The 25,054-nt window shown below is 33.5% G+C and overlaps 2 protein-coding genes across 2 annotated transcripts in view; both read left to right on the plus strand.

Annotated features, from left to right (window-relative positions):
• Positions 1-25,054, plus strand: part of LOC139488685 (uncharacterized) — a 160,110-nt gene that overhangs the window by 13,824 nt on the left and 121,232 nt on the right. The window lies entirely within an intron of this gene.
• On the plus strand, positions 5,171-9,065 carry LOC139488684 (uncharacterized). The gene is made up of 2 exons (XM_071274495.1): positions 5,171-5,429; positions 5,685-9,065. Exon 2 carries the CDS (start codon positions 5,870-5,872, stop codon positions 8,603-8,605), a length of 2,736 nt encoding a protein of 911 aa, XP_071130596.1. The 5' UTR covers positions 5,171-5,429; positions 5,685-5,869; the 3' UTR covers positions 8,606-9,065.

Consider the following 25,054-nt stretch of genomic DNA (forward strand, 5'->3'; position numbering starts at 1 on the left):
CATCGCACATATAAATAGAGAATTATTTTATCGACAAGATCCTTTTAAGTTAAATTATCGGTAATTTGTACATTTTTCCTTTGATGTTTCCTCGCTGATAATGTCAGTATCAGTGCACTTGCCGTGATATAAAAATTATTGGGTTAGTACGCAAGTGACATGCGCGAATGCAACGCGTAAGGATCTACTTTCCCCTTTCATTCACAAAATAGCGCGTGATTTTTTCCGCAGAAACGCACGAGATTTTTGGCGAATGAAACACTTGACATTGTTTGAAACTTTCACAAAGTCAGTTTAGCCTTTTTGAACAATTGTTGTGAAAATGTGAACAGAAAAATTAATGCATGAAAAACCCGATAGTCTTTTAAAAAAAAATGAAGTACAACTAACATATCGTCCATGCTGAGTTTTTATTCATACAATACCAATTCCTGATACATAGCCTGGTGCTGTTCCATGTAGTTTTCTTTTTCTGTTTCTTGAGAAGTATTTGTTTTACCTGTTCAGTCACTATAAAGTGTTACAATTCATATTTAAACGCAACACATAAATAGTTACCAAAAAGGTACCGCTGTCGCATGAGAGAAGCTAGAAGAAAAAAATGAAATTTACACATTTTCGACATTTTTGTGGGACCATCATATACAATTTTAAAAGATGTGGTTTCATTGTCAATATGACAGATAGTCATAGAACAAAAAACAAAAAAGTGAACACATTTTAAAAATGGGGGTAACCGGGGGCACCAAACTTTAAAAGTTTGCTTTGACCAGAACTGTAGCCTTTAAAAGGGATGACTGTGACCCGGGTCGCCGGTAACCGGGTCGCCTACCCCTAAATTCGCTTCTGAAATTAAAGGTAACCGCAGGGCCTTTCCAAGTTTCAAATTTCTGGTCCGTGTTGAAAATAAATGAACATGACTTTGAAAAAGCAAGAATTATAAGCTAAAAGTTAAGTGACGTCTATTAAAATGTTTGAGACGTCTATTAAAATGTTTGAAATAATTATGAAGTCGACAGGAAATGAGCTTGTTCAGATAATCTACAGTCAGCTTACATTGGGCCATTGCCTCCTGTATAAATGTCTCCTCACAGTGCTTTCTTAAAATTATTTGAAATCAATGTGATCGTTTTCAGTGGCGGATCCAGGGGGTCCGGGTGTTGGAACCCCCCTTTATTTGGGCCATATGGTCCGCAAATAGTCAAAAAATAACATAAGGACCTAAGAGCTACGGTTCCGCAGCTATGTATTAGAATGGGGACCTGTGGTTGGAACCCCCCTTTTGTCCTGGGTTGGGACCCCCTCCATTTTTAAAATGGCTGGATCAGCCCTAGTCCAAATAATTATGACGTCTTGAAACGATGTAAGGCGTCAAAGAAAAAAATTATAATAGCCTTTCAAGACGTCATAATTATTTGGACTAGATCAGACCCTGGTTTTCATGATGAACACTGAGCGAATAATGACAAAATAAATGTAATTTTATCCACTAAACTAAGTAAAACATAATTATAACTTGTCATTGAACTCGAAATGATGATCGATGAAAAATCTGCTGATTCATATCGTATCATTCTTATTTGAATATTTCTGACTATCACTATGCTGATGCTTTGTGAAAAATAAAGAAATTTAACTTACCGGTATGCTACCATTATATTTGCCATTGTTAGTGTCATGTCCAAAGCAGAATATTAATGAAACGCATGCAATAATTCCTTTTCAATACTTTGTGCAAGACAACGCCATGTTTACTGCACTGTGACAAAATTTAATATGACGTAATGCCGCCTGTGACGTCAAGTGTGATTCGCCGTGATTCGACGCAAAAAAGAAGTTCGTTTGTTATTTTCTCTATCATTGTAGTTATTTTAATTTTTTTTTAAATTACCGATAAACAGAATAAAGGACTTTTTGTTTTTGATACTGACTTTATCACAGAAAATATCAGGCTCGCCCTTCGGGCTCACCTGATATTTTACTGTGATAAAGTCAGTATCAAAAACAAAAAGTCCTTTATTCTATATTTACAAAAATGAATGCCAAACACTCGGAGAACATATTGTTCCATCAGTTTATTCTCCATAATTTGGTTATGAATATTTCATGACCATGCAGGTCTTTGGTTTCCCGTTTAGTGAAATTCAAATCCCTAGCTTTTAAATCCGGAAAAGTCCGACTTCAAATAAAAAAGACTGGTGCCTTTAAAATTTCAAGCTACTTACAGAGGGTGCATGCATGCATGCATGGCTAAAAAATACCAAAATAATGTCATGAACCTGTATGTTTAAATAAGGATCTGTAAAGGGTCTATATGGAATTCAATTAAGCTGATGCTAATATAGATGAATAGTCCCTGAGCAATATAGTCTCCTAGAAATCATATTGGATATAGAAATACAGAACCCGTTACAAATATTTAAAGGTTTAAATTCGTTAATTTTCATTTTTTCCCTCTCAATTAAATGATTAATACTTATTTGTTATACACGAGTATGAATAAGCCAAATATAGTATTATGAATTAGGCCATTCATTTTCTCGATTAAATTGATTCCCATTTTACAATTCAGGGCCTTCTGTAGGCGATTAGTTGTACTGTTTTTTTCTCATTGCTGAAGGCCGTACGGTTGCCTGCAAAATTGCTAACATCCACTTCATTTCAACGTTGTTTGATTGTTGTCTCATCATGTTCATTGGCAGTTAAACCAAATCCCCTTATTTTTATATTATAATTATAAGTATGAAATATTTGTCGCTGAACTAAATGACACGCAATTAATTAATCGTAAATTCAGTTTCAAAATAGCTTTAGTTAAAATTCAAAATTAAATATTTCATAGATCAATTATGTGAAGCCGACTGAAAGTGTCCGTCAATAATGCACCATATATTATATAATGTTTAATAGTGACACGATTTCAGTCCTAAAATAAATGTTTATAAATATTTCTCCTACGGGATTCAGACAAATAAAAGTCTTAAGTTTACGAAACGTATGTTTGTAAAAAAATGAATAAACCCTTTCCACCTTCATAGCAGGAACTAAGCTAGCAATAATAAAGAACACTTTAAACATCAAAAGGTGTAATTCCAATGGGCGAAAACTAATAAATATGACATTTAGTTTATCAAATTAAAGTCAACTTGCAAGTATTTGTCGCTTATCAATCAAACACCATTTGGATAAAAGGAACTCAATTTAGATAGGAAAATGTGAACATTGACAGTGTGTGTTTTATCGATCATTTAAGGTCAATTTTGTTTAGTTCCATGCTGAAAATTAGTGTTTTTCTAAATTTTCATAACTCCAAATCTTAACATTCTTTTCAGTGTTAATAATCGAGTTTTCTTGTGCCATTATTCTGTCATGAGTGGACGGGCCGATTTCCTGTTTCGGACTGTCTTAGAGGATAAACACATAAACATTAATATTCGAACATACGTAATGTGCGAAACTTTATAAGTAATTTTTCAACACACAGTTTATCGAATTATGTAAGTCTAATAAGTAACGATGCAAAAAAAGCGTGACCCGACCCGGTTTTATTCAATTATCTTGTGTTTCCAGCTCTTATGTCAATCACTAAATTTCAGCACCAGTGTCATGTGCTTGCAAAGATCTGCAAATATAAAAACCAACGTTGCCGTTTGCCGCTGGTTAACGTGTTTTTTTGCCATAATTATAACGTCATAATGACGTCATGGATATTACGTCATTGCTTCAAAATACACTAAGATGACCGATGGTCAACAATGTTATAAAGGTTTAATTTTTTACTGAAGTGAAGATTGCTAAATTTTGATTTATAGTATAAACTATTGTTGAAACGACATATATGTCGCCTTGGCATCAAACCCCCAAACGACGTATATGTCGCTTTGGCATCAACACTAGAGCGACATATGTGTCGCTTTGGCATTAAGAGAGAAAAGTATGTGGAGAAAACCATCTCAGGAAATTACTTTTATTTACTATATTATACCGGTTCAAAGTGATTGCAATTATATTAAGTGTGTCTGTATCTCGCTTATAAATCTAAGATCATGTCTTTTATTTGTACCATTCAGGACTTTATAAAAAAAAATATATATTCTAGCAACTTCACCACCATTTATGCTTTCCCAAGTCTATTTGGTCCACAACCTGCCATAAAGGAATAACCTTCGTCGGTACGAACTTTCAGGAAGCCAAAAAAAAAAACCCCACTAATGAACCTCAAAACAAGTTCTGATATATCCTATAATTGATGACTAATATATAGAGAATAATACATGGCAAAATCCGTATCATATGTCGTATCATCCCAAGACATCAATATCAGCCCAATTATACACTTTATCATATATTTCAACAGAAGAGTATTATATTATATGAACTGTTTTCTGATCCATAGCACTGGGTTACCTTCAGTTCTACTTTTGTCTTGTTTCAAAGGCCTTAAAAGAACTGCCAAATTACTTATAATTCGAAGCACCTGGGTTACCTTACAATTTGAGTGCTGTTGTTTTAAAAATATTTTGTTTATTATTGTATTAATTTGTGTGTTTTGTATTTTTCATAGTTGCATTTAGTGTGCCAAAAAATATGAAAACTTGACGTTCGTGACGTCACATACAATATGAAAACTCGACGTTCGTGACGTCACATACCAAACAATGACGTCATTCAAAAAATTTACCTATTTTGAGGAAAATTTTTCTTAAGCAAAAAAAAAACCAAAACTGACTTTATGTAAAAAAAAAAAAATAGGGGTGTGATAAAGGGTATGCGATAAAGGGTAGGGGTGTGATAAAGGGTATGCGATAAAGGGTGCGCATCAAAGTTGCGCGATATGGAATAAACAACAGGCTATTTATCACATATGCAAAACTACTATATTTACTACTAAACATATGATAAATAATAATACACTGTAGCACTGACTGATACCCTGACTATTTGATGCTACATGAAATCAAATGTACTTAACTATAGAGTAACCTCCTACTTCCGTATCAAATAGTATCACAATTCTTTCCCGGAAAATGCACCCCAGATAGCAATACTTTGTTGGGCCAACATTGGTGATTGGTTGGCACAGTTGGTAAATGGTTGGCGTTGGCAGCACAACAAGAAACCGACGTTGGCCCAACAAAACTCAGCCAACAGTTATTTTGACACTGTAAGATTTGAAATATTCAAATTTTAAATATAAGTTTATTATTTATTAAATGTTTAACTAACATATTCATTTATTCTTGTAAGAATAAGAAACACAGTTTTTACTATTTATTTATGAAAGCGCTAATGTAACGTTGCGCTCTTTTGAACAACACATTTTCCCGTTTCTGTTTTATGACGTTACGCCTTTGACGTGCGCTTCGTCGTCTAGACTTTATTTTGATAACATACGGATGCACACTATTTTATTAGACAGATCAAAGTTGGTAAGAAACTTTTTATGTATACTATCTTTTTATTATATCAAAACTTATTTAAAGAGAGAAAACATTGTGTACTATTTATTAGAAATATGCGTAACTTTTAATTATTATTTTAAACGTAATTTAACTTACGAGAGAAATTATGATACATGAATGAAATGGTTTTATTGTTTGTTTAGTTTAATATGAATACTTAAACATGTACATCTTATTATAATTTATGTATTTTATTTATGTGAAATTATTCTTTATTTGTAGAGAATCGATTATTAGCGACCATATGATTTTTATAAAAGAATAAAAGATAGATACATGGTGCAACTTAACTCGCATACTCATTTCTTCGCCCTAAGTTAAACTTTATGTGATTCGTACAATTCTCAACTCTGGAGAGGAGGAAATTCTAAAATTGTGCCGAATTTTGACTATTTGTTAAAAAGAAAATGGCTACCGATAGACGGAAAGAAGACTGTCTGGACTTCAGTGATGTAAAACGGACTCGTAGTACGAATTTAGCGCAGCTTACTAAATTGTACAAAGAATTGGAGAAGAATTTAATTTCATATGAGAACGTGGAACATGCAAAACAATTATATTCAAAGTTATGTGAAAGGTTTGAACAATTTAAGTTAGCACACTTACAGTGTTTAGATTTGTGTACACAATCAGAAGTTATAGAAAATTTGGAAGTGAACTATGAACGTTGTCATGAGAACTTTGTAGAATTCCGGGATAGATTTTCTCAGTATATCGCGAGTGAAAAATCGCATGAAGAGGAAATACCCGAAGAAAGTGATACAGTTTCAATTGATAGCAGTTTGAGTTCACGATCTTCAGTTTCATCACAATCTAGATTTCGCAGTGCCAAAGCTAAGCGGCTAATCGCAGAACTTAAACTCAGGAAATTATCAGAACAGCATGAACTAGAGCGTGCACAAATAGAAATTAAATTTAGACAACAGGTATTTAATCCACTATCCGAGATGGAAGAGGCCAATATCGAAGAATCAGTGTGGCAAGAAGCAGTGGAAGAAGACACAGATAATACCAGTGGAATCGTGAACATTCGGAACATTTCGCAAACAGTCTCGCAAACATTACAGAGCTCTGTTCCTGCGAGTGAAAAGTGTATTAATATGAACTCTCTTTCCGGACAAACTGCAGCAACTGATAAACCAAAGATGAACATTAATAACAGTACACAGGGAATCAGTGCTCAGTCTGGATTTTCGGATGTAAGTGTTTCCAGCATAGATTCAGCTTTTCAACGCCTAGCATCTACACTTCACGAAGGGTTTAATTTGCCAAAACCAGAATTATTAACTTTTAATGGAACTCCGTTAGACTATAGTAAGTTTATAAGGAACTTTGAGACAAACATTGAAGGTAGAATAAGTGATAATAGTTTGAGACTGAGTTATTTAATTCAGTACTGTAGAGGTGAAGCCAAGTGTTGTATAGAAGATTGTGTATTATTAGATTCTGATGAGGGTTACAAACGTGCTAGGGCAATATTGTACTCCCGATACGGTAGGCCACATGTAATTGCTAGATCATTTATTGAAAAATTAGTGTACGGCGCTCAGATTAAAGCGTCAGATATTGAAGGTTTATCTAAATTGGCATTAGAAATGCAAAAATGTGAAATCACATTGTCTCAGTTAGGTTTTAATTCAGATATTGATAATTCTGAAAATTTAAGGTGTATTGTTAAACGCTTTCCAATGCATATGAGAACAAGATGGGTCGATATTGCTCATTCAATTAGCGAGTCTGGTAGAGAACCTCGTTTTTCTGACTTAGCTAAATTTGTAGACGAAAAATCACGCATTGCTAGTTCTATGTATGGGTACGATCTTTGTAGAGAAAACAATCAGAACAAGACTGATAAAAGGGTTTTTACAAGTAACCATCATAATAATGATACAGTTAATAGTAAGGTTACTACGTTAAGTACTCAAAGTTTAAATAACACAGCTAAATATGAGCACAAATGTAAATGTTGTACAGGTACTTGTGTAGATTTGACAGCTTGTAGCAAATTCAAGTCAATGAGTTTAGATGATAGGTATAAATTAGTACGCATGTTAAAATTGTGTTATAATTGTTTAAAAGGGAAGCATTTTGCTAACAATTGTAGAAAATCAAAAGCATGCACTGTATCTGACTGTAATGTTAAGCATAATATTTTATTGCATAGTTGGTCTCAGCCCGGTTTTGATCATGCAGCTACTCAGCCGTCAGTAAATTGCGCAGCTACTAAAGGTTCTATGATTAAGAACTGTTTAGGAATTGTTCCTGTCCTCGTTAAGGGTCAGAACGGTAACTCTTGCAAAACATTTGCCTTGCTAGATGACGGAGCAGATAAAACTTTATGTGATGAACGATTACTTCAGAAATTAAATATAGTCAGCAAGCCGGTCACTTTCGAGATGTCTACTGTTAACTCTTCTGGTTGTACAATTCACGGTCAAGAAGTTGACTTACAAGTAAAAGCTATTGACGGAAATGATGAGGTGTCGTTAAAAAAGGTCTGGTCAGTAAAGAAGCTTCCAATTTCAGCTCGATCTGCCGCAGAAAATGTAGATATAAGAAAATTGCCGTATTTAGCCGATATACAGATACCCTCTACTGATTTAACCGAGGTCATGTTGTTAATAGGTACAGATTCACCTAACGCTCACATTCCGCTAGAAGTAAGGTCCGGTAACGAAAACCAACCATATGCAATTCGCTCACGCCTCGGATGGGCTATTCGTGGTCCTATTGAAGATATGCATGCGTCAAATGTTATAAATGATGATAGAGCACGAGAAGACAAGAATTGCTTGTCTACAAATGATACAGAGGCTATGAAAATGACGGAGTCAGTCTTATATCACCCAGCAAGACGGATGCCAAGCCCAACTCATCGTTCATCCAAGTCCATGTCCAACAGAAGGAGCAGGAGCAGGTCAGCATTCGCCTCCCCGGGAAAGGCAGCAAAACGTGCTCGTTCCAAGAACCCAAGAAGGGGAAAGAAAAGGGCAAGGTCTCCATCCAAAAAAGCAAGAAAGGAGGAAACAAAAGGAGGTCCAGGGGAAAGAAAGCCGCAGCAAAGAAGCAAATGGCAGAGGGAACAACAAGATATTGAAATAGACGATATTGTTTTAGTTGCTGATGATATACAGAGAGGATAACGGGTAGAATATAGTCGAGATCACAAGGAGCCGTCATGGTCATATCCGTAGCTGCGTGGTCAAAACTAGTCAGTCACAAATTTTAAGACCTATAAATAAACTATGCGTACTCGAGTGTTCTAAATAGAACTGTTTTTTTTTATTGGTGACAAAATTGTATTATATTTTTCTAACTGTATTAAGAAATTATTTGGTAATTTCATTGTGGGGAGTGTAAGATTTGAAATATTCAAATTTTAAATATAAGTTTATTATTTATTAAATGTTTAACTAACATATTCATTTATTCTTGTAAGAATAAGAAACACAGTTTTTACTATTTATTTATGAAAGCGCTAATGTAACGTTGCGCTCTTTTGAACAACACATTTTCCCGTTTCTGTTTTATGACGTTACGCCTTTGACGTGCGCTTCGTCGTCTAGACTTTATTTTGATAACATACGGATGCACACTATTTTATTAGACAGATCAAAGTTGGTAAGAAACTTTTTATGTATACTATCTTTTTATTATATCAAAACTTATTTAAAGAGAGAAAACATTGTGTACTATTTATTAGAAATATGCGTAACTTTTAATTATTATTTTAAACGTAATTTAACTTACGAGAGAAATTATGATACATGAATGAAATGGTTTTATTGTTTGTTTAGTTTAATATGAATACTTAAACATGTACATCTTATTATAATTTATGTATTTTATTTATGTGAAATTATTCTTTATTTGTAGAGAATCGATTATTAGCGACCATATGATTTTTATAAAAGAATAAAAGATAGATACATGGTGCAACTTAACTCGCATACTCATTTCTTCGCCCTAAGTTAAACTTTATGTGATTCGTACAGACACTATTGGCCCCTTGTTGGCCCAACAAAACTCAGCCAACAGTTATTTTGACACTATTGGCCCCTTGTTGGCCCAACGACTTTCCACCAACTGTCATTTTGGTGTTATTGGCCCAATGTTGGCCCAACATTTTCTTACCAACTGTTATTTAAGTAGCTTGCCCAACGATATTTGACTTACGTTATCCATTGGTTCAGTGTAAGATCTTCTGACTGAAACTACTGAACCAATTTTAATCGAACTTTATTTGAATGATTCTAGGTTATCGTAGCGAATATAGATTGTGTTTAAAGGGCATTGAGGACTTAATTAAAGAATCAAATAATAAAGTCTTACCAAATAGGACTATTTTAAACCGTCTGTGCCAAGAGCTTGAAAATTCTTAGTATTTTGAATAATTTAAAAGTTTTTAAAACAGTATTTTATATAAAAAAAAACCATTTCATTGATATTTCATGACAATATTGAAATATGAGCCAATATTGTGCCAACAATATGCCAACGTATTAAGTTCTTATCTCCCCGTATTATACCACAGATTTTTTGATTTTTTTTTTTAGATATTATTTCAAAGTGCGAACCAATAAATGTGCTCTTCATTCTCTTTATCCAATATTTTCAAATCTGTGTAGTCATTTAAATGTATTTAACTTAATGATTGAATAATTTTATGCACAAACAAAAAATACTTAAAACCAGCCCATAAAAACAAATAAAATTTGAATATAGTTTCTTTTTTTTTCATTTAGGCATCATACTTCATCTGCTCATTTGACACGAGTGAAAACATACACTCTCCAAATGACAGTTGAGAATGTACTGCTTACTTACTTATTTAAATAAAGATATTCACCATTGGCGAATATTTAAATTTTGATGAGTGGGGGCCCACTGGCTGCCTACGAGGTTGCCCGAATTCGTCACGCTTCAGTCATTCCCTATATAAGCACACAAATTTGTTTTCCAAAAGGGGGGTCCCCTAGGGCCCCTCCCCCCTGAATCCGCCTCTGTTCACACTTAAAACAAAACATAAAATGCATTGATAAATACGATTGACAGACTGAAGCATTCCTTGGCATATTGTTGAACGACCAACATTGGCCCAACATAGACTACGTTGGTAGACTGTTGGCAAACAGTTAACATTGTTGGCAGATTGTTGGCAAATAGTTAACTTTGTTGGCATACTGATGATGGGCCAACAAAGACCCAACATGTTGGGCCAACGTAGGGCCGATGAGCAAAATGACGTTGGCCCAACATAGTCTTCCAACGTTGGCCCAACAATGTTGCCAACAGAATGCCAACATTGGCCCAACACATGTGTGTTATCTGGGACATTATTATAATTTGTTTGTGTGAAAAATAAAAATCGATATACAAATATAGCCTTGAATATGTACGTTGTGTAATATTATGGTTTTAAAAAATTCTATAAAATGAAAATGTCATGCAAACATGTAGATAAAAGTTGCCGTGATCTAAACAAGACTAAATGCAGTTTCGATATCTTGCGAGGATTTATAAGTATTTACTTATTTGATATTATCACTACGAAATTATTATTTTTTTGTTACAGAACAGACAATCATATATCCATCAGCAGAAATTAATACAATTACTTGTACAATACCTACAGTGATAAAAGTTGAGAAAGCAGATATTGTTGGTGAGAATAGTGCCTGTTCCAACGAATGTGTTTTAAGTCAAAGCGACTTTGAAACGATAAAAGTAAAGTGTAATGATTTTCACAACTGCAGCATCGATGTTCCCAACAATACTTCCTGTTTGAGAGAAAATCGCTTTTTTAGTCTGTCTTATTCATGTTTAGGTAATGTATTTTCATCTTTTCTTTTTGATTAACATTAACACTGTCTAACTTAAAAACAAACGGGAATACACCACATTCATACATTATATTCTAACCAATTGACCTTTTATATGAAAATGTTCATAATTTCGTATGGACATTTTAAATGTACGACTCACCACGAAGGCTTTGAAAACAGCGCGTTTTTGGTAATCGAATATGAGGCTATTCAACATTTCTCTTGAAAACAGTGCTTTCCAATAATAAAAATCTGTTCAAATTACTTTAACCGAATAACATAAATAGCAAAATGTTATTAATATCATTCATACAGTTTTGAAGTTTCTCAAAACATTTCAGACAGTCGTCCGTAAAGCCTCGGTCACACCTTAACGGATAGCTCGAACGGATGCCTTAAGCCTCGGTCACACCTTAACGGATAGCTCGAACGGATGCCTAACAGATAATTTGTTTTAAATCCGTTCATATCTGTTAGACACCCGTTCTTATCCGTTAGACGTCCGTCCATATCCGTTGCATGTCCGTAAAGTGAACGTTTTATCCGTTGACATCTGTTCTATCATGTGGAAAATTTTGAGCATGTTCAAAACTTTGAACGGACGTATAACGGATAAAACGGATGATGAACGGATTTAAAACGAATAAATACCAATTGAAAATTTCGCGTCAGAAATTACAATTAGATTTCAAAAGGTTCATGAATTCTTAGAGTAAAGGCACGTCTTCACAATCTAGCAGCTCTTATTCAGGCCAGACACTGCCCTTTGGCGGCGTTTTGAAGAACAAACCAAAACCAGTTACACAGAATATTTTGAATATTAATGCGATATACATATATTATTATTGTCGCCTTTAATTTTTCCGTATATCTTGTTCATCCGTTTTATCCGGTACGCTTACGTTAGGTGTCCGTTTTATGCGGTACTCGTCCGTTGAGTGTACGTTGGACATCTGTTCTGTCCGGTACGTTTCCGTTTATCGTACATTGCATATCCGTTGCATATCCGTTATGCATTCGTTAAGCGTAAGTTTTATTTGGTCAGTACATCAACGGACTCCCAACGGATAACAATTTTTTCAACGGACAACTTTTATTTTCATCCGTTAGGCGTCCGTTTGTGTTATCCGGTAAGGTGTGACCGAGGCTTAACGGATATAACTGTTTTTCAATCCGATCATGTCCGTTAGACGTCCGTTCTTATCCGTTAGACATCCGTCCATATCCGTTGCATGTCCGTTAAGCGTACGTTTTATCCGTCGACGTCCGTTCTGTCCGGTGGAAAATTTTGAGCATGTTCAAAACTTTGAACGGACGTCCAACGTATGAAATGTCCGCTGAACGTCCGGTAGGCGTCCGTTTTGTACGTACTCGTCCGTTTCGTTTCCGTTTTGTATCCGTTACGTGTTCGTTATACATCCGTTTGAGGTCTGGCAGATAAATTCACCAACGGACTTCTAACGGACGTCTACCGGATAAAACGGATGTTGAACGATTGTGAAACGGACTTCTACCGGACGTATAACTGACAAAACGGATGATGAACTGATCTGAAACGGATAAATGTCAATTGAAAATTTCGCGTCATAAATGTCAATTAGATTTCTTATTGTTCATGAATTATCATTACTCATAATCGATCTTAGAGTAAGGGCACGTCTTTACAATCAACCAGCTCTTATTCAGGCCGGGACTGCCCTTTGGCGGCATTTAAAAGAACAAACCAAAACCAGTGACACAAAAACAGTTTGAATATAATGCGATTTACATGTATTATTAATTTCGCCTTTAATTTTTCCGTATATTTTGTTCATCCGTTGTATACGGTACGCTTCCGTTAGGTGTCCGTTTTAAGCGGTCCTCGTCCGTTGGATGTACGTTCGACATCCATTCTGTCCGGAATGTTTCCGTTTCTCGTAGGTTGCATATCAGTTTCATGTCCGTTATGCATTCGTTAAGCGTCCGTTTTAATTGGTCAGTACTTTAACGGACTCTCAACGGATAACAATTTTGTCAACAGACAACTTTTATTTTCATCCGTTAGGCGTCCGTTGTTAGCGGTCACATTTGCAACTGAAATACTCGTACCTACAAAAAGAAAATTCTCAATATAGTGTGTAATATTTGTGACGAAAACTTACAATTAATAAAGAACAATATATTGTCTAAACCATATTTTCGGAATAAAACTGTCGAGCTTTTGATATAAACAATAATGAGTTTACTAAATGTTATTGATTAATCATTCTTAGGGATGTTTTAGCTCATCGCTTTAGCTTAAGCCATCACTTAAGCGTTCGTCGTGGTGGTGTCGTCGCCGTTGCCCTTCGTCGTCGGAAGCTATATTCAAGAATATTTTTTTTAAATAATGGGCCTAATACTCATGAACTATAACTGAATGTGCCTTAAGATATCTAGTTCATAAACGGTATCTGTAATTTTATTTCATCAACAAACATGGCCAATATGGCTCAAAATAGAACATAAGGGTCAAATGCAGTTTTTGGCTTATATCTCAAAATCTAAGGCATTTTAAAATAGTAAATCTGACATGAGGTAAACATTTTCAATAGGTCAAAATAATGTATCAGCCCTGACATTTTCAGTCGAACCGAACAATCCATTGATTGCAATTGGTTGCTGCCACTGAATTGGCAATTTTAAGGAAATTTTACAGTTTTGGTTATTATATAATAATCTAAAATATTATTTTATATAGTCTAAGAGATGAACTATAAACAGCACTAATGTTCAGCAAAGTGCGACCTACAAAATTTGTCAATTACTCCCTAAAGGAGTTATTGCCCTTTACATACAATGTTACAAAATGTATCATCATTTTACATGTAGCTAACATTTCAAAATAGTTTCCTCTGAATCTGCTGATCTGCTGATTCTAATACTTATTAATTTCATTTGATTGTTCCTTAGGGTATCTGGTTTATAGTTTTATTTGAAATTTTGATCCATTAACAAATAAGGCCGCCATGGCTAAAAATAGCACATGTATACATACGGTTCAAATTCAGCTTTTATCTTTTATCTCAAAAATTAATATATGTGGTGTTAGTGGTCGGTTCGTTATTCGATATTCGATATGCAATATCCAACTGGCTGCTAGCAAATGGTTCGATATTCAAATCTAGTTGAAAATCATAATAGGTATAATATCTGATTAAATTAGAAGCATGATTTTCACAGTTGAAAGAAGTGAAAAGATACGTAGGCAATCGTTTAATGACTCCTTTAAGTTGTCTTAAACTCTCGTTGTCCTCGAATATAAACACTTATCAATGCTTATGTAAGTTGCATATTTGTCTTTATATAATATAGAATTTTATCAATAAAACGACATAAAAATTTTAATTTTATAATTATCTAATATTTAATAAAACAAACACGAAAACCGATTACTGTAGAAACATTTAGAAAAATAAATATGGAATGCAAAAAAAAAAAAAAAATATTTAGTGAAAATCTACCTGAGACCGCTGAAATGACATTGAGACCCCTGTTCTTTCGATGTCCATTACATTCGACGAAATCATACACTCTGTCTATTTAAAGATTGTATCAAAGGATTTCCCAGAATTATGTCATCTTCGATATCTACGGAGGACTTAGATGGTCATTTTTTAGCAAAAAATTGTCAAAATTTCAAGACAAAGGGCACAGGTCAATGGTGAGAGATTTTTCAATCTGCCTTAACAGAATGTTACATGTAGTTAATAGGTAGATACAAATGTGACTGAAATTATTTTGGTAAACTTCCTGTCTTCTATGTTATCGGAGTGTCCAAATTGCCTGTTGGATATTCAAAATATATAGTGAAACATATACAAAATATGTAAACGACAAGTTGCGAAACAAAATTAACACACAAGAAACATGGCGGCAGGACAAAAATAATCAGAATAAATTGAATAGGTCTTGACACAGAAAAGTGGACGGACCTAATGATAAAAATAACATTTGTTCAGAGAACAATTGCATGCCTTTCCACCATTAACCAAGTATTTTGATATGAAATATTAAATCGAATTAAAAATCTCATTTCCAAAAAAAACTATCTACTTTCGGTTTAAACCAGGTCAGGTCCGTTTCATTTTACAAGGTAATACTGTTTGCAACTGAATGTACAAAGTCCGATAGCCTTATAATTAATAAATATCTAGTCAAAGCAAAGGTAAAAATCTAGCACGTCAAATTTACCTATGACCTTAACCTCAATTTGATGGTAATAAAACAAATACATCACATCAAAGACCTTAGATCTTCATTATATATGGTTTATGAGTTATGTTACTTTACGCATAATTTTAAATTTAAGAGGGGCTCAAACTCCCATTTAATGTTTACGCATCCATTCAACCAAAATGTATGAGTTACGTAATGTCGCAACATTAAATTTAGTTAAAATTATTTGAGGAAATCTTATTCGGTTGCTGAAAATAATAGAAAATGTATACTTTTCCATTAAAAAAAAATCTGAAAAGAAGTGAAAATAGGCCGAAAGCAAAATTTAAATGTGACCTTGACCTTGGCCTTATTTTCTTTTGTTTATCCCCAAGAACCTCAAATCCCAAGACCGTAGGTTTTTATCACTTACGGTTTACCAATTTGACACGCAAATCACTTATTTTAAATGTATAAAGGGAAATAACTCTCATATGGAGTCTCTGCATAGATATAACAATCAATTTGATAAAATAAATTGGCGTAATCTTTTAAAGGTCCAAAGGAGTAGTGTGCACAAGGAAAACAGGGAGATAAATCTTAAATTGAATAATTTCGGGGACAATAACTCCTACAAGACGGAAGACCAATTTGAAATGTGTCTTATCTAAATCACAATTATAAGGCAAATATTTTGCACAAGTTCTTTAGAATTGACAAAGGAGATTATAAAACAAGGAAAAGTCAAATTTGAAATATGACCTTGATCTTTGACTTTGACCCCAATTTCATTGAAATGAGCCAAGAACCTCAAATCAATATACCTTAGGTCTCTATCACTTACTTTTCATGCTATGCATTTATATATCCCTGAAGATAAATACAAAAAGGCAAATTAACTCTCATATGAAGTTTTTCTATCGCTTCAGTCAAACTTGAATAAAACATCCTGAGGATATAACGAGAAATTTGGTAAAACAATGTGTGTCCTTTTTTAACGGCTACGGCTGAGATGCATTCACACGGAAAACAGTTTGGGAGATAACTCGTACAAAGAAAAGAATTCGTTTACACAGGGTCAACTGCAAAGGTGCATATTCTGTTCGATATCATATACCATATATCTAAGCGACATCTTCCGAAAGAAAATTCATACGCAAAACATGAAAGTAGCGGAAGAAAAAGAAAAGAAGAAAATCAAAGGGTCTTTCCACAGAAAAGTGGAAAGACTTATAATCAGAACATAAGTAAAGGGTCTTTCCACGGAAAAGTGGAAAGATCCAATAATCAGAAATCAGAAGAAAACCAATAGGTATTTCCACAGAAAAGAGGAAAGGCATAATAATGATAATACTGGCAATCAGAACAAAATCAATAGGCCTTTCCACACACAGAAAAGTGGAAAGACATAATAAAATCACTCAGTATATTTCACACACGAAATCAAGAAGAAATAAAAAAGACACATTTCCCGTTTACATTTTTCTTGATTTTCATTTGTTTTGTCAAGATGTACCCATTGGTAACAATTATTGAAACATTCTGCCCAAGAGGCCAGCTCGTTACTATCCGTCAATTTACTGTTTTGTTTCTATTGTATGATGTTGTAGTCAAATAATGATGTTTTGTTTATTTGTTTCTTGAGATGTTGGTTGTCATTTTCAGTTAGAGTTTATAATCCTGGTAACTATTGTTAGGGTTGCATTTGACCCCTCAACTATGTCAGAATATATATGCGTCTGGCGAAAATATAAATTTTAATCCTGGTATCTATGATAATTTTTTTTAGAGCCTCAACTATGCTGGGATTACATCAGAGAAATGCATCTTGTTTTCATTGTTTATAACTGAAATATATCAATTTTAATTTTTTGGAGGATCGCCGAAGGCAACATTGATGATCATGTGTTTTTTGAATTATTTTCATTTACGTTTACTTATCTGCAGCACCAACGAACATGGCATGTAATTTTGAGTCATCGCTTTGCAACTGGATGCAGTCTTCAGAAAATGATGGTGCTATTTGGGAGAGGAATTCTCCAAGTGGCACAACACTGCCAAATAAAGATCACACAACTAATTCGAGTAAGTAATTATATTGCCACTATTGGTATTGCTAATTTCTATTTTATTTTTAAATCAATATCATAATTCAAAATGTTGTGGATTTGTATTATGTCAGCACGACAACCTTCTATCATCGAATGCAGTTACTTTAATCGACTTCGTATGTTTCTGAATTAACAGATTATTGTGTTTTATGTAACTGATGGCATTTTTTATTACGAATACGTGTGCATAGACCTATTGAACATCTAATATGTTATCCAAATCTAAAGGACATTTCCAGCTATTACATTGTCGTTTTTCGTATTCTAATTCGCCGATGTATTTACGGTATTAAATCATGAATGATTTTATTTTATCCTAACATTCCCAATGCACTAGTGCAGTGGAAATATCTAGATTGAAAATAAATTTTTCAAATATGGTAGGCAAGATAGTGTTTACCTTTTCTAGTAGATGAAATAAATACACAAACATGACTTAGTATAGAATAAATGCTAACTGTGAATAAATATATAACAACAAAAGCAGTGTATGTAAAGTGCGGATCCTAAAATATCATTTTCACTGTATATGCCAGAAATTTTTGATGTAGAATGATAAATAAACAGACGACTCTTTTTTTTATTTTTGAAGAAAATGAAGAAAATTAGTTAAAAAGTATATGTTAAGAAACACATAATACTAATAAAACAAAGTAAGAGATGCGAACGGGTTTTTTTCGCGCCTAAATCCAAATAGCTGTGAAATATATACCAAAATAGGTGAATATTTAGGACATTTCACGAACAGATCGTGCAGGTGTTTTATAACTAACAGGTGAGATGTTGTTGCAGAAAAAAATATTCATTTCAACACAATTATTAAAGTTGTATAACGTAGAATAGGTTTTGTCATTCAGTTTCTTCATATTGAACTGAATTCCAATATGATGCTTTCTTTATGCGAGTCATGTTTACTGTCGAATAATGATACTATTCTTTCATTTTCACTGTAGAGCGATTCATTAGTATTGTATATGCGGCGCATTTTTACTGCATGATATATTTATTTTTTTTTATCTATTACAGCGTATTTTTTAAGCATGTAAAGCAAGACTTTAGTTAGTGTGATTGCTTTGGTTTTTTTTGTACAATCATTATGATAACACCCAATTTAATTCAAATATAATAATTATATAAATACAGGTTAAACTATGCCGATACATATTGTTTAAAGATGTCAATCTTATTTACAAAGTTTGTATAAACAATCATATAAACCAAAGTCCACCAAAGTTTTGCTTTACATGCATTAGGAAATTAGCTGTAAAGCCTTAATTTAGCCGACTTGCTCAAACAATAGATAAAGTTAGAGACGGATTTCATAAAATTTAACTAAAGGAGGAAAGTTTGGTTTTAAAACACTCTAAATAAATTCAATAGATATAACATTTATTTCAAATGTATTCCATTTTTAAAATTTCTTATGAATCGTATAGGGATCTTTATCCTTGTTTTTTTTTATCCATTTCCATATCCTTGTTTTTTTATCCATTTCCATGACACTTCACCACTAAATACGTACATCTTGATAAAGATTGAATCGTTGGTTTTACCGTTTAAAAGGTTTTACACTGGGGCCCTTTATAACTTGCTGTTCGGTGTGAGCTAAGACTCCATGTTGAAGACCGTATTTTGACGTATAAAGGTATACTTTTATAAATTGTGACTCGTTTTGAGAGTTGTCTCATTGTCACATATGACATCTTATCTATCTGTGGCTCAACCCGAAACGAGACGGGATAAAAAGGGATAAAAAAACACACTTTTTTAATATATTTATAATGGGCTTAATATGAGTCAGAAAAGAGTAGAATAGTGGGTCGCGTTGGGGTATAAGCGTGACGCGGAATTGCCGATTTTTTTGTAAGCGTGACACGTGATAGTCAAATGATTGTGTCGTGAAAACGAGAAATAAAGTATAGCGGGACACGGTAAATTTAAAAAAAATGAGAACTGCATAGTATAAGCGGGATACGGGAATCTGATAAAGCAGTAAGCGGGATCAGGGATCAGCCCCCCCCCCCCCCCCATGAGACTCCAGAATAAGATTTTTTTTTTATCTTCATCCTATTGTTACAGTCATGCCTTCAATAACAAATGTATCCCATGCATGCATTTTTATAGACAAAAGACCTTATGGATATTTGGGGTTCTTTGACATGCTGAATCTAACCTTGTATCCAGTTTGGGGATTTTTACCAAGTTACCGAAATAGCCCACATAGAGGTCCAAAGGGTTTAAGATCATCAAACATGAATTGTAGCATGCATGTTGTGTACAATTACCCAAATGTGCATAATTGTTTGACCTCTGTGGTAGTATCCACTCGCGGATCTAGAAATTTTTATAAGTAGGGGTCAAATGACTACCTAAGAGGGGGCCAATCTAATTAAAAACCGATCCCTCATCGCTCCCGTTTTCTGATATGTCGCGTAGGAGATCTAACGAAACCGGCTTTGAGGTCACATGTGAGTGAACTAAAAGTTATAAATTTATAATGATATGCAAATGAGTTGATGACCTATTAGTAAGCCAATCAAAAAAGTTTATGAATTATTTTGACTGACGATTTCGTCGTAAATAAAATGAGTTACATCCCTTTACCTTACGTTAAACTTTCAAGATCGTGGAAGACTCAATTTCATTGGTCGAAAAAGACACACCTACGAGGTCACTCACATGTGACCTCAAAGCGGGTTTCGTTAGATCTCCCACGCGACATATCAGAAACAGGAGCGATGAGAGATCGGTTTTTAATTAGATTGAGAGGGGGCCCGCTCCAGTGATTCCATATAAAAGTAACCAAATGTTTTCCCAAAAAGGGGGCAACCCCCTGTCCTCCTAAATCCTCCTCTGGTATCGAGCTGTTCATTACGGATAATTCTTTTTGTATCAAGGGTGCTCTACTTCACGTATCAATGCAAACAAAAAAGTTCGCCCACACCTTACATTTCATGTTTTAATGACTGTGGATAATTTATGTCACATACCGTTTCAGTTAAAATCATGCAAGCAACAATCGAGTCAAGAACATTTGTTCTACCAAAACTGTCTTTTTCAGAATATGGAAATTGAAGCAGTTGAGGGTACAACTGGGGAAATTAATCTTTTATAAGCTTTTCTGTCACCATTGCGTTTCAAGATGCATATTTCTCTGTTCGCAAGTGTATTTATTGCGTTGAAGATAACGTCCTCAAATGTACTCGTCTCTATTTTACACTTACTTTTGCACTTAAACTCCGCAATATCAATCTTTGACTTCACAAAAATACAGAAATATCTTTTAATTTTTTTTTAAATCAAGGAAAAACGTAATTTGAAAAATACAATATGACATTTTGAGAAGCGTTTTTGTTACAAGTTTGAAAAGCTATATATTTGATAAAGAATGAATGAGGAGTTTGTATTTCAATTTGAAAATACATTTATCATAAATTCTAAAGTCATCAACTAAGTTTTTTCATTTGTTTCAATTGCATTTATCACATAATTCTACAATAAAAATTCCTCGCATCTTCGAAAATTCCACATCAGAAATGACTGCACTAACAGTGATAATTCATCGCATCTTTAGTTAAAATGGATCGCTTTCAAAAATCGATATGCTATATTATGTTGCTTTTATAACACTTATTTGAACTGTAATGCTATGTTTGTACATAATAAAGACATATCACAATGAAAATATGTAAAAACTTTCCTTCAAATCAATTAATTTGGTATTTTCAAAACGTAAACAAATACAGTTTTCCCATGATCCTTTATTCTACAATAGACATACCCGCATATGACAGTGAAAATGAACTAGCTGGATTCGCACTTTATATACACTGAAAAGTTGATACAATAAATCTAGCAGACTAAATAGTCATGAATTTCATTATCCGTTACTGGTTGATAATAAGACAAAGACATGCAAACAATTATAAAGCAAAACATACTAATACTCATATCCATGGGCATTGACCTCATTTTGTTTAACACTCAAAAGAACGTTGTATAAGCAAAAACTTACAAGAGAAATTACAGACACAAAAAAACACAATTAGTAACGAAGTCTTGAAACTTACGCCTTATCTTAAATCTGAAAGTAATATATCATTACAACATTAGATACAGCTGAACTTTAAAACACTCGCCTGTCGATTATTTAATGATATTGAGCTTGAGCTTCACAATAATGTATCAGATTTTCAGTTTAAAATGGATGAAATAACAATGACAGGATATGAATGTTTATGAAATGTGTTCCGCAACCCAGGCATTTATTGTCTTATTCTTATTTGATACTATCCTTCATGACATTTAGATTTAATACGCTGTAATTTTGTATTTACTTTCGCCTTCCAACTGTTTATTTTGGTTTGTCTTACATTCATGTAGATACAACACGCGTATGGTGTTAAAAATTTATAAGCCTAAAATGTTTGATGAATTTTTCCATTCTTTTCGTTAGAAGATATAATAGACCATTTGGTCAAGTCAAAGTTAATCAACCTCCCCTTTTGAATATACCTTGGATTTCGTCAATACATTTTTTTCTTCATTTACTTGTCAGTTGTACATGTATGGTTACCAATAAGAGAACTATCCATCTCAGACAACATAGTGTTAATTAAAGCATCCATGATTCACCCTACCACTTTCAACACCGAGCAAGACTCATACCATATAGTTATTTATAAAAGCCCGCTTTACAATTTAAACGGAGAAAAAAAGCAACACCTGTGATTTGTGATAAAACAACAAACGAAAAAAACATATGACATACAACAACCTGCGATGAAAGTGTTTTTGATGTAGTTAACATTCAGGGGAAAGGGTACGGGATTGTACAAGTTGAACATATCCGTATTTTATCTTTGAAAATGATAATTTATAATGGTCAACCAACTTGTGATGGCGCCTGTAAAATTTACGAAGGAGTTATTTCAACTTTACAACTTGAAATTGTTTGTCTTACCGGTAAAGCTTACTTGTGACCAGCAAACCTCTATCAGTTACATCGCGCTGGAGAAAACAAGCCCTGCAATATCGTATAAACTGAGAGATACATGTATATACTCCCTATACAGGTGCTTCTGAAATGTTATTACATAGAAATGTGAAGTTGGCAATTGGGAAGGTGAAATCTTATCTTTTGTCGTAAATATTTTGTTCAACCGACCCACATTAGCAGTGTCTATATATAATGAAAGACATGATACAGACTTAACTGTATCTGATGTGTTGTTTCCTGTATCCCAAGTTCGATGAGATAGATGAGTTCATCATAGTCAATACTTTTAGAAAACATCATCTATATACCGGAAAATGAAGTTAAAGGATACTTCTAACTTTTCTTCCTTCTTCCTAAGGAGTTTCTGTATAGTCGGCCTTACATGAATACAGGAGATTTAAGTCATGAAATGTTCATGACATTTATACGAGTATTTCTTTCTCGTATTCGTTTTTTTTTTAAATGTGTCGCTGAAAAATGTACATCATGTAGATACATTCGATTGGGAAGCACACTTCCAATGTTCCTAACAACGGCATTGGCATTTTTTATAGTTGGTACATATGTCATATATGTAAACACTTGTGCAGCTAATTTGTGTCAGTTGGAATGAATGTTCTTACGTATACTGTATATGCTATAGTATATATTCTGAGCTATAAGAATGTATCCACATGTAAAGTAAGGCATTGAACTTGTGTCCATAAAGTATTTAATCATTTTCAAAGTGCCTTTTCAGTGTATTATCAGTTTAATCCTGGTATTGATTTGATATATGGTCTTTGATCAATTTATTTTTTAAAACAAACTGACAATAATATTTATGAATTCAATTTGAAAAAATGTATATTTAAAAAAAATACGATAGCGACCATGCATGATCATACTTGGTTTTAACACACAAAATGCTTTGTGATCTGGATCAAATATAATTTCATAACAATTATAAATATTTGATCAGCAGACCCTTTTATGATGTATATATAGGTGACATCTCGTTATTGAGACAACCATTATTCCGACATCCCATTATTCCGACAGCTCATTACTTCGACATCCCATTATTCCGACAGCCCATTATTTTGACATCCAATTATTCCGATAGCCCATTATTCCGACTTCCCATTATTCCGACAGCTTTATTCCGACAATGCATCTGTCATAAGTGCGTAAATATCCGTTTCGATTCCGATTATTCTTTTCCTGCAGTATATTTGTCTCAATCACTTGGAGTTGGTATATTTGCTTATTGCAACAGCTGTGTCCTTTTTCTTAACCCCCTTTCCGCTGTACGGGTCAAAGTATTCTATTTGTCTTTATTTTTCCACATTTGTATGTCCATTGTCATTATGTGCCGTTCTAGTCTCCGGTTTTGTTTTTGTGTCTCTTGAATTACATTCTTTTTACTAGATCTTCGGGTTCTCCATTTCGTTACATGGCAGTGAGGTTCCACAACTATTAACTACATTAATACATATATCATAGTAATATGACCACACTCGATCTCTTTGATCGTAAATCTTATAACTCATTGTACTTCTGAAGTTTTAATTAATTTTTGTTTTTGAAAAAACCCACAAATTGAGCGTTAGTCAAAAAATAGGAAAATCTCGAGACAAATCCAAATCAGTTCACGGAACATGCGGAAGTCGAAGTAGAAAAATTCTTATCTACCATGGTTTCAAGTAACAGAAACACAAAACACAGTCTTGTGTAAATGTATTGGAGATGCTGTCGTCCTGCATACAACTTTGACTGTAAGCATGTGGTATCAACTACCTTTTTGAGTTGTAGATTTCAATTAAACCGAAAATGTACATACGTTAAGTTACCGACCATTTATCTTTTAAAAGCGGAGCACATTTTCTTCTATATTGTTTGATATGAAACAACAAATAAAACATTTAATTCATAAATTAAGCAATGTTTTATGGAACACATCCTCTGCTTGGCTGAATTTTTTTTTATCTATTAGCTACAATAATGTTGTCCTGTGACCGTGATGTCATCCACATTTTTTTTATTATATATATATATATATCACATTATTATCACATTATTATGTTGACTATGATATTTTAACTCAAAGTTGTGGTCCACTTTTTAAATTACCCTTTGTATGGGTTTTTCAGTGTGCACCATATTTTTAATGTTATTTCTTCATGAACAGAAAAAAATGTATTTAAGTCTTTCTTAAATATAGCCCAAAATAAGTGTTTAATTTAAAAGCTATGTACATTGAACCCATTTGTATATTAATAATTACACAATTTTTAATTACTTAGATATACAGATTTATATAGAAATTTATACTACCAATAGCATATAAAAGGCAACAAAAGTAACGTAAAAATTGAGAATGAAAATTGGGAATGTGTAAAAGAGACAACAACTCGACCAAACAGCAGACAATAGCTTAAAAGATCATTTATATTTTCTATAACAAAAAATTGATCACAATAAGTTTATTTAATAGTTAGC

The sequence above is a fragment of the Mytilus edulis genome, chromosome 9 (genome assembly GCF_963676685.1).
Source record: "Mytilus edulis chromosome 9, xbMytEdul2.2, whole genome shotgun sequence".
NCBI classification, from domain to species: domain Eukaryota; kingdom Metazoa; phylum Mollusca; class Bivalvia; order Mytilida; family Mytilidae; genus Mytilus; species Mytilus edulis.